General features: G+C 46.5%; 1 protein-coding gene across 1 annotated transcript in view; it reads left to right on the top strand.

The window, feature by feature from the left end:
- Nucleotides 1-17,100, top strand: part of LOC119386948 (GATOR complex protein WDR24-like) — a 78,093-nt gene that overhangs the window by 10,289 nt on the left and 50,704 nt on the right. Inside the window, exons 10-11 of the mRNA XM_049413314.1 lie at nt 2,903-3,210; nt 12,449-12,754. Of these exons, the coding sequence (XP_049269271.1) occupies nt 2,903-3,210; nt 12,449-12,754 (614 nt within the window). The remainder of the gene's footprint in view (nt 1-2,902; nt 3,211-12,448; nt 12,755-17,100) is intronic.

Genomic DNA, 17,100 nt, shown 5'->3' with positions numbered 1-17,100 from the left:
TTCAGGGTCCCGGTGGCCGAAAAAAGTTGTCAATGCATTGCTGCCTGCACTTCCGCTTACGTGCAACCAAGTCCGCCTGTATCTCCGCCAGTGTGATGTGATCGCTGTACGATGACGAGCTGGTTTCGTTCGTGAAGGCAACGCGTCTGTGCGGCGCACTTAGCGGTCGCACAAAGAGGCAGCATGAATGGCGGCGCAGCGCGTTTAGGTTCTCGCCTATTAAATGCGTGCACTACGCATGCAACTGCATCAGGCCACATGCACTATCGAGCAGTTGACTGAAGATGCTTATCGTAAGGTTTGTCAGCGATTGAGCCGTACTGGCGCGCTTGCCACCTGCCGCCATCACGCCTCCGTGCATTTCCACTGCTTATCCATAAAGACATCACCACACGGCGCCGTGATAGCGGCCCCTTTGAATTTCCGGTCCGCTTCACCCCATAACACTTCGGCATCGCGACAAAGCTGACTTTCGGACTCTGCTACTGTCGCAAACAGGTCAACTCATCAAAGCGCTGGTTCTAACCTACGAGATGATAGACGCGGCAGAGGTGGGGGCTTCAATTATTGCCTTTGGGACCTGCAATTTGGGCAGAAAGTCTGAAAAATCGGACGCCAAAGAGTTTTAGCGTCCGAAATTTCCAACGTTCTTTACCATTGACGTCTATGGGGCTGGTGACGGTGCCGCGAAAGCGTCCGAATTTTCGAGCATGTCCAGAAAATCGGGCGTCCGAAAAATCGTCAGTTGACTGTATCTGCCGCGTTTCGTTGTCGTCGGTGCGGCCCTCGGCGCTGGCCGTGAGGGCACCGTTCGCGCCATTTAACTCAGATCTTTTGAGACAGCAGAGCGTAAAATAAAGCAAGTCTCAAGATAAAAATGAACGCGCGTGCAAAACGCTTTACCGCAGACGCATTCGACAGAATGATAGCAGCGCAGCGCGGGGATACAGGAACCGGAATGTAGGATGTTCGCAATGTCGATACGATTTCCCACAGTTGACCAGTGCCTCCCAAGATTGGCATTTCCAATCACAAATCTCTGAGGCATAAAGTAGCGATCGAAATAAGGCCTCGTAAATCACCAATTAGCTTTCGTTTTGATCTCTGAGGCCATACTTTGTATGGTACGGGTGCCGCAGGAGATAATGGCTGGCGATTCAGCGTGCGCGCCAATGTTGGACAGGGTCCGGATTATCGAATGCAGATCTCGCAGCTGTCCGAAATATGGGTCGTCTTTACACATTACTTCTATGGGATCATCGGCGGTGCCGCGCGACTGTCCGAATTACCGAGCATGTCCGAATTATCGGTGTCCGATTTATCGGTCGACGACTGTATAACGAATTTTCGGATATAATGAAGTTATTTTCATGTAAGATGCAACTTCATTATAATGAGGTTTGAGTGTATTTATATGCTCCACAGTAGGATCGAACCTCATCCCCGGGCACAAATTCTTTTTCTTTTCCCTGTAAAAGCAAGTACCACTCAAACTATTTATGAAGAATAAACAAGTCTTTCTCTCCGTCTAATGGCCGCACCTCTGTTTTTCACCCCAAATCTCAGAAAAAAAGCCTCCATTCTGCAGGCACCAGTAACTCGGCACAGCTGCCTTATTTTGCCAAATATTGAAATCGAAAATAAAAGATGCTTGGGAATTCTCGACCATGCAACAGATGGCATGTCAACCTTTTAAAAAAATCAGGTGTGTAGCTTGTTATACACGGGTAAATTTTAAACATATTTCATATATTATGCGTGTGGTGTTAAACGAGTATGGCCATCTATAACTGCCATTTAAATTCGACCGAAACTAGGCTAAAGAATGTTGAAATGAAATTGTAAGGTACAAACGTACTATAGGGTTTTTCAATTGGGGCAGGTCGATGTTGGCAACCTGTGATGGCCATGTTTTGGTGGCGTCTGTCTAATATGTTGTTTATTATTCAGTGTCTGATGCCAAATCACCATGGCAGGTTATGCGATTGAGTAGCACATCCAAATGATAAAACTGTATTATCAAAATGACTGTTCGTTAGTGCAAACATTGTGGGCGTTGTGCCCATTTTATGGCAGACGCAGTGGCCATTCAAAGTCGACGTTTGGTGGCCAAATTCGAGACTGTTCGCTGGCTGGTCTTTGGAACTTTTTGAAGAGGACCCCAATTTTGGCCGAAAAATCATCTTTAGTGACGAGGTGCATTTTTGGACAAATGGCTATGTTAACAAGCATAATTGCTGTACACGGGATGACGCCAACCCACTCGAGGTTCGCCAGGTGGAAATGCATCCATAAATCTTGGGCCGGCGGTGTCATTAGCCCGTACTTTTTTGAAAACGGCGTTGCTGAGGCCCATCACTGTCAATGGCGAGAGGTACATAACTGATGCTAACCGATTTCTTTTGGCTCAAATTGAACGATATGGACATGATGACATGTGGTTCCAGCAGGATGGCGCAATGTGCCACACAGCGGATGCTACAATCGACATCCTGCATGAACAATTCGAGGGTATGGTTCTCTCTAGCAGAGATGACGTGAATTTGCCACCAAGATCATTTGTTTTGATCCCGCTAGGCATTTTCTTGTGGTGTTTCCCGAAGTCACAGGTATGTGCCATTAATTCGCAATCGACCAATTCCCTTAAAGTCAACATAAACCAGGCCATCACTCAAGCTGAGCCGGATCTATGCGGCGGAGTCGTTAAAAATTGGACCACTCGGATCCATGCCACCGTGAGAAGCCGCAGCAGACATTTGAACGATGTTATATTCCATACATAATGGCATACATAGGCCTTTCAAATAAAAAAAAGAATTTCGTTAATGTTTTACGCACAGCATGTTTTATTCTATTTCAACATCATTCCGCCCTTATTGAAAAACCCTGTACATGCATGCAGGTTCACAGGAAGGCAGCAACTTCCACACAAGCCGGCACAACAGCGGCAACACGCGCAACCGCAACCACAGTGGGGGCAAGAAGCCTGCCGTGGTCAGCCGGCACCTGAGTGGGCAGGGTGGCCTAGACAGGGGCTCGCAGGCAGGGCCCGATGCGCAGCAAACTACGGGCGAGGACTCTGCCTCGAGCGGCATCGAGGACGACCAGACGCTGGCTTACATTGCCAGCGGCATGGCCAACACGCCGGGCGACTTCCTGTTCGGAGACGACAGCGTGGCTGCAGTGCAGGCGTTCGCCTACAACCTTCAGGTCAGCACCCGCGCTCTGCTGCCATATCCATTCCATGTGACGAGACTGCATGACAAGACTGCAAAGTTAGAGCCTATTGCATTTAAGGGTACACTAAGGACAAATAATAAGCCGACGGGAATTGCTGAAATAGTATTCCAGAGACCTCGTAGTGCTTGCTTCAAACCAAGTAAATACTTAGTTTGAAAGAAAATCACATTTTAATGGTCCATATATCGTTAGCGCAATTGAAACCGACCTCTCTGGGAACGGCCTTCTGACGTAGCCGTGTCTGCCCTTGCTTTACTGCCCGAGAGCCTGCGTCACAGCACAACAGAGCAAGGGGCATTAGCGGGGCACAGCCCAGTGAAAATGGAACTTGCGTCGTTCTCAAGTCTAACGTAAAAAAAGTTCTTTTTCACATGAATCGGAGTGAACTACCGTAAAAACCGGAATATAGGTCGGACCGGAATATAGGTCGACCCCCCAAACTTTGAATCTCCAAAAAAGAAATTAAAAAAAAATCGCAAAGTATCACGGCGCACCCTTACCTTGATAAATACGCGACACAACCAGCTGCACTGTGGTGACATTTCTTTTTATTTGGACACTGATATGTAGTTAAACGCCAGAAGGCCACAAAGTGCTGTCACTCAGACTCGTCCGAACTTGAGTCGGACGACGCCTGCTTGTCACTAGTAACGTCCCAGAGTGCATCGTCCTCCGTTCCATCTAATCCGTTGCTGATGCAGCATTTGCGAGAAGACTTGCGCACCATCTCTTCCGGGAGAGATTTCCATGCTGACGACACTCAGCCACAAGCTGTCGCGAGAGGTGGACGTCGTAGGCGGCCAGCAGGGCTCTTGGGATTGTCGCCCAGCATCCACTCATTGTAGAGCTCGCGCACGCGATCTTTAAAGGGTTTGTTGAGCACTACGTCCAGTGGCTGGAGGATTAATGTTAGTCCCCCAGTAATCACGACAAGATCCGTCTTGCCATCGGACAGGGCTCCCTTTACATCGGCCGTGAGGTGGCCTCGAAATGAGTCGAGGACCAACATGCTCGGTCGCTGAAAAAGCGCACCGGGTCGCCGATTCCACACAAGCCGGATCCATTCGAGCATGAGGGACTCATTCATGAACCCTTTTTCGTTCGCTCTCACGATCACATCCCGAGGAAAGTCTTCTTTCGGTAGCCCTTTTCTCTTGAAAATGATATAAGGGGGCAGCTTCTTTCCATCGGCTGTGCACGCGAGCATCACTGTAAATTGCGAATGCTCGTTGCCCGTTGTCAAGAGCTTCACTTGCTTTGATCCTTTAGCGGTCACAGTCGTGTTCGAGGGCACATCAAACCAGATCGGAGTTTCGTCAGAGTTGCCCATGTGTCCCATCATGTAGCAACGCTGTCAACGAAGCTGTATGACGAAGCGCTGATACTTGACCAGCTTGTGATCAAAATCTTCGGGCAGTTTTTGGCACACGGAAGTACGCTGCCGCAGCGCAGAGCCCGTCCGCTTCATAAATCGGCGCACCCACGATGGCGAGCCCTTGAATTGCGCCTTCATGAGCCCAGAGTCGCGCGCTGTCTCGAGAGCTTTCACGCGGATGCACTCCGCTGTCATGGGTAGCGACCTTGCACGCAGCTCCCGGACGAACTCGGCGAGTAGCGTTTCCATTTCGGGGTGCACTGCAGTCAGCCCACGGAACGAAGTTTTTCTTTGGCTGCTGCAGGATGTGATGCGCTGCTTTTGGCTCCTCCAGTACAGTCGACGACGGATAATTCGGACTCCACGTGGAACGTAAATAAGTCCGAATTATCGAATGTCCGAAAAAATGAATGTGTCAGAAAAAAAAATATTTTTATTGACACTTCAGGGTCCCGGTGGCCGAAAAAGTTGTCAATGCGTTGCTGCCCGCACTTCCGCTTACGTGCAACGAAGTCTGCCTGTATCTCCGCCAGTGTGATGTGATCGCTGTACGATGACGAGCTGGTTTCGTTCGTGAAGGCAATGCGTCTGTGCGGCGCACTTAGCGGTCGCACAAAGAGGCAGCATGAATGGCGGCGCGGCGCGTTTGGGTTCTTGTCTATAAAATGCGTGCACTACGCATGCAACTGCACCAGGCCACATGCGCTATCGAGCAGTTGACTGAAGATGCTTATCGTAAGGCTTGTCAGCGATTGAGCCGTACTGGCGCGTTTGCCACCTGCCGCCATCACGCCTCCGTGCATTTCCACTGCTTATCCGTAAAGACATCGCCGCATGGCGCCGTGATAGCGGCCCCTTTGAATTTCCAGTCCGCTTCACTCCATAGCACTTCGGCATCGCGACAAAGCTGACTTTCGGACTCTGCTACTGTCGCAAACAGGTCGACTCGCGAAAGCGCTGGTTCGAACCTACGAGATGATAGACGTGGCAGAGGTGGAGACTTCAATTATTGCCTTTCGGACCTGCAATTTGGGCAGAGTCCGAAAAATCGGACGCCGAAGAGATTTAGCGTCCGAAATTTCCTACGTTCTTGACCATTGACGTCTATGGGGCTGGTGACGGTGCCGTGAAAGCGTCCGAGTTTTCGAGCATGTCCGGAAAATTGGGCGTCCGAAAAATCGGCAGTTGACTGTATCACCCGCGCTTCGTTGTCGTCAGCGCGGCCTTCGGCGCTGGCTGTGAGGGCACCGTTGGCGCCATTTAACTCAGATCTTTTGAGATAGCAGAGCGTAAAATAAAGCAAGTCTCAAGATAAAAATGAACGAGCCCGCAAAACGCTTTACCGCAGACGCATTGGCGATAGCAGCGCAGCGCAGCGCGGGGATACAGGAACCGGAATGTAGGATGTTCGCGATGTCGATACGATTTCCCACAGTTGACCAGTGCCTCCAAGATTGGCATTTCCAATTGCACGTCTCTGAGGCATAACGTAGCGATCGAAATAAAGCCTCATAGATCACCAATTAGCTTTCGTTTTGATCTCTGAGGCCACACTTTGTATGGTACGGGTGCCGGAGGAGATAATGGCTGGCGATTCGGCGTGCGCGACAATCTCGGACAGGGTCCGGATTATCGAATGTAGATCTCGCAGCTGTCCGAAATATCGGTCTTTACACATTACTAGGGATGGGCGAATATTCGGGCATTTCGAATATTCGAACGAATATTACAGTATTCGAATTCGCTTCGATACGAATTTAGATTATTCGAAATTTTGAAGTATTCGAAATGAACGAATATATGTATACAGTTGACTGTACATAACCCCCTGTAAAGGTGGTTTCACTGCAGTGTCTGATTGCTGTGCCGTGAAACAACCCATCCAGGGGAAATCTGCACTGCCGCGATGCCACACTTCAAGGTTAAATGTACATATTTTTTAAAGTTTAAAAGCGTGTTATATGGGCTCATATGCGCTAAGTATAGTCATTCTTAAATTGTAACGTCTTGCACTGCTTATAACTTGCACCCTACTGCTACTGAAATCTTGATACTATTCAAGGCTGCTTCCACTTCATTTCAAACCAAAAAAGTGACATTCACTCATACCTAGTTCCAATCCTTCAATATATTGTGCAAGGGTCATGACAAAAATGCTCATTTTTCTTAATAACATGCGGTAAATATTATTCAAACTATTCGATTCGAAATTATTTGACCAAATCACTATACGCTTCAGATTCGCTTGGAAGCTCAAATTCACTATTCGCCCATCCCTACACATTACTTCTATGGGATCATCGGCGGTGCTGCGCGACTGTCCGAATTACTGAGCATGTCCGAATTATCGGTGTCCGATTTATCGGTCGGCGACTGTATCAGACGTTTTTCTCCGATGCACCGAATTCCCGTTGTGCCGCCAGGTTGCCGTGCGCTGCGGCATACTCGATAACTTTTTTCTTAATGCCTATCGTAAACTGCCGTCGGCTACCACTCATTTCTGAAGGAAACAGAAAAATAAAAACAGCGGATAACCGAAGCAGCCACACTTGACAGAAGAAAAAGCAAAATGGCGTTGCCTAAAGTCCCTAGATTTTTCCCTGCTCTTCTTAAGTAGCGACAACTGCCTCCTCTCTCAACCCCCTCTCACACGCAGTTGGCGTCAGCCGCCATGTTCTTCCTAAACTCGGAGGACGGAGAAACAGCGTAAAGAGTGCCGGACCGCTAACGCCCGCTTAGTGCCGACAGCGTTAGCCGTTCACGACTGTTAAGGGCCGCATAAGTGCAGACAATCAAATACGATCCCAAAGGGGCTTAATACCGCACTGTTGGGGCTGAACGCGCAGCTTGTTGGCGTTAACCGAGTCCGTCCTCAACATTTCTTTTGGCAACACCTGCTACGTTGTATCGCACTGGGCTGTAAAAGGTGGCGATTTCTGAGCGATGTATTTGCAGTATATTGGCCATGTGCCACCCTGTGTTTCGCATATGGCAGAAACGTGTGTTCCGCCGCCTCGAATATTAGAGCAACGCATGTATTGCGCTAGCACGTTTTAGAAGACCCGAGTCTTCGCATGCAATTTACGCGCAAAAATATTATCACTTCTAAATGCATGCTCTTCACAGCGAAGACGTGAACTCCATTTACTTACTTTTCTTATCCTACGGCTCACAGCGGCTGAAAACATCGTCGTGAAACAATGTGATCAGCTATCTGCGCGTATTTAGGATGCTTTCAGCCACCACGCGAATCTGGAAGCTTTCTAAATACAGTAGAACCCCGCTGTTACATTCCTCACTGCTGCGTTTTCCCGGCTGTTACGTCGTTTTCCGCCGGTCCCGGCATAGCTCCCATAGGATACAATGTATTGGGAACCCCGCTGTTACGTCGTTACTGTCGGACCGTTCCCGTATGATACGTCGCGAAGTGCGCCCGGAGCCGACCGAGTGACTACCAAGAGAGCGGCCATGGCGCATTTTCACGCAGCTTGGCCTCGTTTGACCGTAATATTAGCCGCATGAGAGGCGCAAGCAACAGAATCTTTCAATTGATGCAAACAAAAGCATGGCCTTCGAGATTCAAATTGCAAAGATGGCGTCTATGACGTAACTGCTCGCGAAAGCAAGGCCTTCGAGATTGGCATTTACTATTGACAAAAGCATAGCCTCTGAGATTTGCATTGCACAAACATGGCGTGTATGACGTAATTGCTTGCGAAAGCAAGGCCTTCAAGATTGGCATTCACTTCTGCCATCGCGTTGGCGTAGGCGTAGACTCATCATCATCGTTATTTGTCGGAGAACGGGAGGAGTTCGAGCTGGTTGGAGCTCGCATGGTCGTGCGTGCGGTTCGCGGTCGGACTCGCCGCGCCGGTCGTGATTGCGTGTGCTTAGTTTTTTCATGCCTACAGCTGTTGGTGTTAAAAAAATCACATACGTTGATTACATTTCTGTGGATAAGGCCGTCCTAAGCTCCGCGTTTCTATCCATCGACTAGATCGCGGCTGAGCGCGCCAATTTTCGTGCTGCTCGTAAGAATTGAAATCAAATTCTGTACCACTAAATATTTTGCCGTTTTTCCTGTTTTTCGGCTCTTACGTTTCCCGTCTCTTACGTTTATTTCCTACAGTCCCTTCAAAAACGTATCAGCGGGGTTCTGCTGTAGTATAGATCAGTGGTTTTCAAATTGGGGACCGCGAAGCCATTTCTGGGGGTCCGCGAAACCTATCCACGGAGTTCTTCGGAGTTCATATTTAGTCCAAAGCTTTGAAAGCAGGCACACAAACAACACATTACTAACACCTACTTAAGTTGCGAGTCTTATGTATTTACTGTTAAAACTTTGAGGTTGTAATCAATAGCAGGTAAAAGTCGACTTGTTGACTGTTCGTGGGGACTTTAGTTTACGGTAGCCACGGAAGTTTACTAACTCTACAGTACATCGATATAAAATACTGCACATTCTTTTAAGTGAGGTCGGGGTAACAGCAGCTCCCATCTTCCGAGAGCCAGTTATTTTTATCTGCTTGTGGTTAGCAATATATAAAAAAATATTATGTACATTTAGAAACTGCAGATACGCTCACACATGAAGTTCCTAGGGCTACTTTTGCTGTGAGTTATTGCAGAATAGGTTTCACATCGATTATGCATATGTCATGAAAGCAGATCCTTGCAATTCTGCGATGGAAGGTACGCGACGTATTGTTTCAGAAACGCAAATGATTGCAATACACGAGGCAATTCTTTAATACCACTAATGTGTGAGACAAAGCCTAATGCCACTAGATCTTTTTTTTCTGCAAGGCGAGCTGTGAAGGCACCGCGAGTGCTATGAAATGCACATCGCCCGAAGCGGTAGTCACGCTATTAATTATGCCGTAATGGATAGAGGTGAACACTATTAATTTCGGTCGCATGGTATCCTTTGACGTGCGCGGATAAAGTAGAGCACAAAGTTTTTTTTATTAATCCCACTGAGTTTCTACCGGCAGTCTGCCACAGCGGCCTGAATCTAGCACGAGCCTTAGCGGAACATAGGTATCTATGTGCTGAAGGTGGAAAATATGCTTCGCACTAATACTTTCTAAAAGGTGGTCGCAATAGATATGCATAATCAATGATCTTAAATGTGTCAAAACTGAGGCGCTGACACGGGAGTGCGAACGGCCGAAACAGAACGCTGTCTCACCTGGTTTAGAAGAAAAGTGATACGTTTGTCTTTCAACGGTTCTGTGGACCGGAAAACACGCAACTTACCTCGCACAGCTTGCTGGACTTCGTAGGCTTGAAGTTCTTCCGCCCTATTCTTTGCAGCCACGCTTTACGCCTTGTCCTGTCGTGCTTTCCAAGAGGCACAGAAAAGAGCGCCAACCCTTTTCCCGACTAGGTGGAACACCCGTAGGTGCAACAAGCAGGCATTTACGAGAATGCTTGTGTCGACCACAGCAAATCCTTTGCACAGGCAGAAGACAGCGGGAAAAAGCATGCCCAATCCCCCGCGCTGCAGCGTGTATGCGCCTGCGAAGTCCGTGACTCTACCAACTCTACTACATGAGGCAAACGGGCGAACCAGCGTTAGGAAGAACATGGCTACCGGAAGCCGTTTTTAACCGGATACGAGCAGCACCCAATCACATTTGCCGACGGCGCATCAATGGTTTTCGCTACTTAAGAAGAACAGGGAAAAATCTAGGGACTTTAGCGTTGCCCAACGGTGCCGCCAGCTCGCCGCTGCTGATGCTCACAATGGCAATGGAGGCTTCTTACTTCAGCTGCCCATTGTTGCGAGACTTCCACATTTTTTTTCTGCCAATGACCGGTATATAAGACGAGGGTCAACTTTTCATCGCGTTTTTTTTTTTTAAATTCAACCTATATTCCGGTTTTTACGGTAGTTGCATTTTATTCCGTCTTGTAATGCACTAAAATGTTCTTTCCTGTCATGCTTAGTTTGAGTACTTGTGATTAATTGTACTGAGGCCCAACTGCATCATAGGGCTTGTGTTCCAGAATGTCCCTCTGGTGGCACAAATCGTGTCCTCCATTTGCCTTCATTTTTCGATTGCTAAAGCACTGCTGTGTGTAACAACTGACGTTTTAGACATTCTCAAGCATTGACCTTTCACTCGGACGTTACTTATTTGCACTTAGTGTGCCTCTAATGGTATCATATCTACAACTACTCATGCTTGTTACATGACATGCAGTGATAACAAAACGCCGAACTGGGTGCTCATGCATGGCCCTGAACATGAAATTATGCTGCGTAGACTAGAGTAGTGCATGATATGTTGTGGCAAGCTTTCCTGCATGCCAAGCGTCACTCGCACACTCTCCCTCCCTGCCACTTCAAGGGTGTGGGAACATTGAGGTGCACCCTTTCCTCCGCAGCCTCTACTGAAATAACACCGCTCCATGTCAGCGGCCGCTTTCTCTCGTGCGGCGCACAATTTGAAAAATGTGTTCGCAAAAACGGCATGCAACTCGGCAGTGTGACCGTAAGAGAGGAGAAACATCTGGTGCCTTTCGTTAAGCAGCTGGCGTCTTTTCGTTTTGCTTTAGAAACATCTGGCGTCTTTTCGTTTTGCTTTTAGAAAACATCTGGCATCTTTCGTTGGTTTATTTCATCAATCAACGGCGGTTTTATTGTTTAATCACGCACAGGATAAATCTCACCAGGCACTACCTTGGAGGTAAACAATGGCTGCTAATGGGAATGAGAGACAGAAGAAGTCGGCTTTTAGCTAACACTTACACTTCTACTTCTACCAACGTTTCCTTCTGGAACATGCCAATGGCTGCTAATGGGGAATGAGAGACAGAAGAATTCGGCTTTTAGTTAACGCGCACGCTGCGAATTTTTTATTGTTCAACAACGCACAGGAAAAATCTCCCACCGGCATCACCTTGGAGGTCAAGATCTTGTACTAGCATTAAGATTGGTTACGCACCACGACGGGGACGAACGGGTGCCGCTTTAAGGAGCTTCGCCCCTAAAATACATGCATGTAGTAACCGCAAACAACTGTTGCTGGAAAGGTGAGCCAAAGGCCACTTATGGGCAGCATGATTGTCACTCTCCGTTTAAACGCATCATGCTGTTCTTCGTACCTTTATTTATTTATTACACCAGAGTTGTTATGGTCGAGGTTTCCCGTCTGTTGAGATAGAAAATTATCAGCTTCGTGAACCGGCACACGCTTTCTTCGTCCTCTTCATTTTCATCTTGTTCTTCCTGTGCTCCAATTTGTCCGGCATGGGATGCAATGACTCTGATGGGCAAAATAACGAGTACAGAAAGAGAAAGAGAGAAATTCTTGGCGAAAAAAAATTTATTGGTGAGGCGAGAATCGAACCCACAATCCGAAGGCGAGCGTCCTAACCGCTTGACTATCCAGCCACGCTAGCAGAGCATAGCATAGCCTTGTATAGATAGTATAGCAACGGGGCGGGAAAGGGAATTGAGGGTGAGGAGGAGATATGCGAGGGTGAGGAGGAGGGAGATAGAGTAAAGCATAGCTTAGAAAAAAGAGAGAGTTCTAGAGAGATAGAAGGGGAAGAAAGACAGAAAGAGAGAGAAAGGGAAGAGAGAGAAAGAAACAAATAGAAATAAACAGATGCAAAAAGGAAAAAAGAGAGCTAGCATAGCCATGTATAGTATAGCAAGAGGTGGGAAAGAGAGAGGCGAGAGGTTAAAAGCCTAGCCAAGCCAGGACCAGCTAGATGCCCACAAGCTGTGCTTTGACCCAGCCTTGGGCAACATAGTGCAAGCTGCGCTAATTTTTTATCTATTTATTTTTACATTTATTTATTTTTCTGTGGGCATGGCAGGTTCCTAGCTCTGGGGGCACCGATAGCATGCAACAGCAGCAGCAGGAGTGGTCGTTGCCCACCGAGGCATTTGAGCCACGTCATCCCATTCGGGACTCGCCACCCGTGCCAGACCTGGGCCATCCGCAGAGTTCGCCCACAAGCGGGGACGAGGAAGACGGGCCCGAGACGCTCATGTTTGGCAGCGGCATCGGAGGGGACACTGAAGATCAGGGCAAAGTGCTGACCGTGTTCCGGCCCCTGAGCGTGCCTGCCTGGAATTGCAGAGAAGTCGTTCTCAGCATGCTCGGACACTACGTAGACCAGGTGGGTGGCTTCGTTATTTGTAGACTCCACAATCATGAGGTTTCCTGCACTTGTACAAATATGCAGTGATATCTTGTTAACTTCAAGCTGTATAAACAGGAAAGTGTTTGAAGTTAAGCGACATCACGAGGATGGCCTTGCATAAGCCACATGGAGCATTCCTAAAATGCCGTACTGATGGCATGTCATTTGAGAAAACTTCGCAACGGGAACTGGACGCCTCGATGTTTACAGACAGCAGCATTTCAAGCACTGTCCTAAGACAGCATCCCTAATCTAGAGCACACTGCTGTGCCTCTTGCAGGCACACACATGATACTCTGTTAACGCCTCACTGTCACAAGAGCATGTAACGAGCATTCTTATGATCTTGCCGTCTTATGCCTTTGCTAAAGTGAGCATTCTTATCACTGCCTAATCATCCACGCTGAGACACGATCTTGCTGAAACACTGGGTGGCTCGCATGCTCACCTCGTTTGAGTGTGGACGTGTCGCACCTACTGAAAAGCCCCAATCGTCTTGCTCAATGTTGATGCCTAACTGACAGTGTCGCAAATGATAGGGGGGAAGAAATAGGACATGAATCCCAGCTCACCGCAGCTGCTCTAGACCACAATGGCATGACTTAGAGCAGCAGAACGAGCAAGCTTAAGTGGTGATGGACAGAAAGAAGGGAGAAGAGACAAATGAAAAGCAGGAACTGGTGGCATTTAGATTGGCAGCATCACTCACACTCTTTGCATGCGATCTCTCGCTGTTCGAGTTCGGCCCAGATGAGCACGGGTTTCTACGCGCAATTTCATTTTCCCTTGTTTGTTGATGCCGCAGCTGCACACCTTCAAGGAGTGACTTGCTTGGAGTGTGTCCACTGTTGAGATTTTAAGCTGCTTAGAGTCCAGTGCAAGAACTTCAGATAATGGATGAAAAATACATGGACTTAACCGATCTTTCAATACATCAAAATTCGAGTCAACGAGGATTCAGTGTAACTTGGCAAGCACTGTGATTGAGTTGGTTAATTCGTGTTATTCATAACATGGGAATGAAGTCAAGGTTTTGACAGAAGCCCATCTTGGGAATGTACACAAAAGACGAAAGATGAACATAAGACAACAATTTGTCTTGTGTTTTTCTCCATCTTTTCTCCCTTCTACTTTCTTAAGGGGAGACGTGGGTCTTGAAAAGTGTGTTTTTAATAGTTGGGGGAACAGAATGAAATTTAATACACTTATTCAGTTTTTTCTGCAGATTCCAAATCTGTGAGTAGATTTTTAATAGCTGCATTAGAACAAAAGATATGCTATTTGTACAATGTTTTCTAGCACATTTCTTACGGGGATTTTTGGCAACTTCTTTTCGTCAAACACAAAAGCAAAGTATATGGCAAGATTGCCAGAGAGCTGATCTAGCCAATGATGCTATTTATTTTCTTATAATGTTGTTTACCAAATGATAATTTTGGATAATCATAAAGTGTATGAAGCAAAAAATTTTCACTCATATTTGCATGCATTTATTTTGCATTCAAAGTTTGATGAAAACAATAAAATTAGCATCATCGGCTAGACGAGCTCTCTGGCAATCTTGCCACATACTTTGTTTTGGTGTTTGACATAGCAAAGTTGCCAAAAAGTACCGTAAGAAATATTCTCTCAGAAATTGCTTATCTTTTGTTCTAATGCAGATAATAAAAATCTACTTGAAGATTTGGAATCTGCAGAAAAAACTGAATAAGAGTACTAAATTTCATTCAGTTAACCTAACTAATAAAAAAACTTTTTTCAAGACCCACGTCTCCCCTTAAGTTATATCGACCTTGTTAGTAAAAGGAACGCTTGCAGAGAAAAAAGATAAATAAAAGAAAAGAACAGGATGGGGAGAGAGTGTTCTGCAAATATCCTGTTTGTGAAAGTGGGCTTTCTATCTTAAGGATTTCTTTGTCCTATAAGAGCCGCAAATGTCGTGCATCTCTAGCTTCCATCTAGCATGGCTCTGAGCTTTAAATATATAAACTGTTACATGGGCTGTGTTTTAAGTACACAGAGTATCCTGTTCAATAGAATTTGCTCAGACAGTTTCTCTTTGTTGGCTTGAATGTTTTTGTTTCCACGTGTTTGCTGCCACATCATTCAAGCCGATGAAGCGTCAGGAGAGGCACACTTTCAGGAGCTCTGTGCAGCATGCAATATGTTGAATTTGGAGTTGAATGGTAGTTTGATGTACGTGCAGTAAGTAGGGATGTACGAATCTGCGTTTATGTATGTTTATGTATTAACATAAGAGGACTTCTTTCCAGCAAAGTACGCTGAATCCATGCTTTGCTTTTGCATTTCAGGGTGATGTTCAAATGGCTGTATCAGCCACAATTGTTCTGGGAGACAAGCTCAAAGGCTGCATAGATGAATCAACATTGGAGTCCTGGTTTCTTGCTTACATAGGTAGGCAGTGAATCTGTTTTCGAATCTTTCTACTATGTGTGTAGTGTGATAATTTTTTTTTTCACTCTGCATTTACTTTTCTCTAGTTTTTTCTCATGTTTTCTTTGTGCCATTGAAACTGCTAACACATATTGTGACTCACTCTCATTTGGTTTTTTAGCACATGGTGCAGATGAATTACTGATTTCAGTATATGCGAGGTTCTTAAATCTTATTTCAGGTAATTCATTTTTTTGCTACATTTGGTTTCACTTGAAAAGAAGCCCAAGAGGATGTTACTGTCCTTACTCATTGAGATTTCATTCAGGAGGGTTTCACTTTACCTACTCCTACTGGAGGGTCTTTTGCTGCGTAGACCTCTTGGCATGACACAATGGTACTTTTCAAGCAACACTGCTGTCATCTGAATGCCACAAACCACACAAGGATTACCCTCCCCCCAAAAAAGAAATGCAATATCATATATACTGCCGCAATTTTGATGTTCCATCCATGATCCAGCAATCCTAAATTTGTCCCCCATTGACAGGAAAGTAACTGCGAGATGAACCCAGCTTTTGAAGCAGATTTTCGTACGTGTGAATTGTCTGCATGCTTCACGTATACTGCTAGCAAGCTATAGCTTAGAATGTATTGTAGTATAGTCAAGTTATAACTATAACTACACATAGTACAGTGACATCTTACAAGACCTGCAAGGATAGATAAGTAAAATGCGAAAGATTTTTTTTTTTTACACCACAATGCTTCACTCATTGTGTGATGTGCTGAAGAGTGTGAAAGGAGTGCTTCCTTATTTCCTTTCACACACGAGTACATATTGCAAGGAGCTGGGATGGAATCATTGAACATTGATCTTAATGTACTTAGTTCGCTCTGCCACACACTGCAAATCACGTTCCACGTCTTCATCGCTGTGGCACTGGCTGGATGGTACGGATCTGTCATTTTGTGTAGAGACCATGCGTCGCTTCTACACCGGCTAACTTCATTGAGAGAAACTTGTTTCGAAACTTTTATGTGGTTACTCAGCAAACACCGTGTGAAAACAAGATCGGAGACGGGGCCATCCTAGAGTCTTGCTTGTGTTTTTGATATTGTGAACGCTTGTGAAACATTCGTGATGGAGCAGTGTTTACGCTATCATTGCAGAGGTCGAACTGCAAGGCTCGTGCTCCTTTCGAAGCATTTGTGTTTTGCCATGGAAATAAGAAAATTCACAGGATCCCTTATGCGATTGCCTAAGACGTTTCGGAGGCAAAAGCCATCTTTTTCTTTTTCTTCAGTCGATGTATTGCTCCTCCCCCGCCTGCCTCCGAAAGCTTTCTGGTCCTAACATGGTTTTGCACTGCCTCCAGGATCGGGGGCATTGCAAGAGCTCTCTACACATCACCTGGTTTTGCACTGCCTCCGTGATTGGCCCACCGATCACGGAGGCAGTACAAACCGATGATGTGATCGTGTGACATCATAGTCACAAGTTTTGGCGATCCGTGACACCATGATGACATCATCACGTGCTGGTGATTTTTTGCATCACTCGTGTTGATGGCACGCCGAAGCCAACGGTCAATTTTCGCCTTTGATGAGGCATCTAGGCTTTCGCTTTAAAAAGCTTGCTGCATACACAGGCACAAAAAAAAACAAATTTTGTCATCTGGTTCTATTCTCTCATGTCTGTTTTTGCACACCCGAATGTCTTCTACAATGAATTCCTACAAACTAGTTCAACGCTCTGTCGCTCTAAGCTTCAATTGTGTTCATGTTGTTCTACTTTAAGTGTGTTCCGCTACATTCGTGATCCTGTTGCATCTTTCCACGCTGCAATCAAACCAGACCTACTGAGCCGGTTCCAGATGTGGAACGTGATAGCGCGGGTGCTGTCGCTGAGCAACTTGGCCTCGGTG

This window comes from Rhipicephalus sanguineus, chromosome 3, assembly GCF_013339695.2.
Source record: "Rhipicephalus sanguineus isolate Rsan-2018 chromosome 3, BIME_Rsan_1.4, whole genome shotgun sequence".
Lineage (NCBI taxonomy): Eukaryota > Metazoa > Arthropoda > Arachnida > Ixodida > Ixodidae > Rhipicephalus > Rhipicephalus sanguineus.
This window is presented reverse-complemented; position numbering and strand designations above follow the sequence as displayed.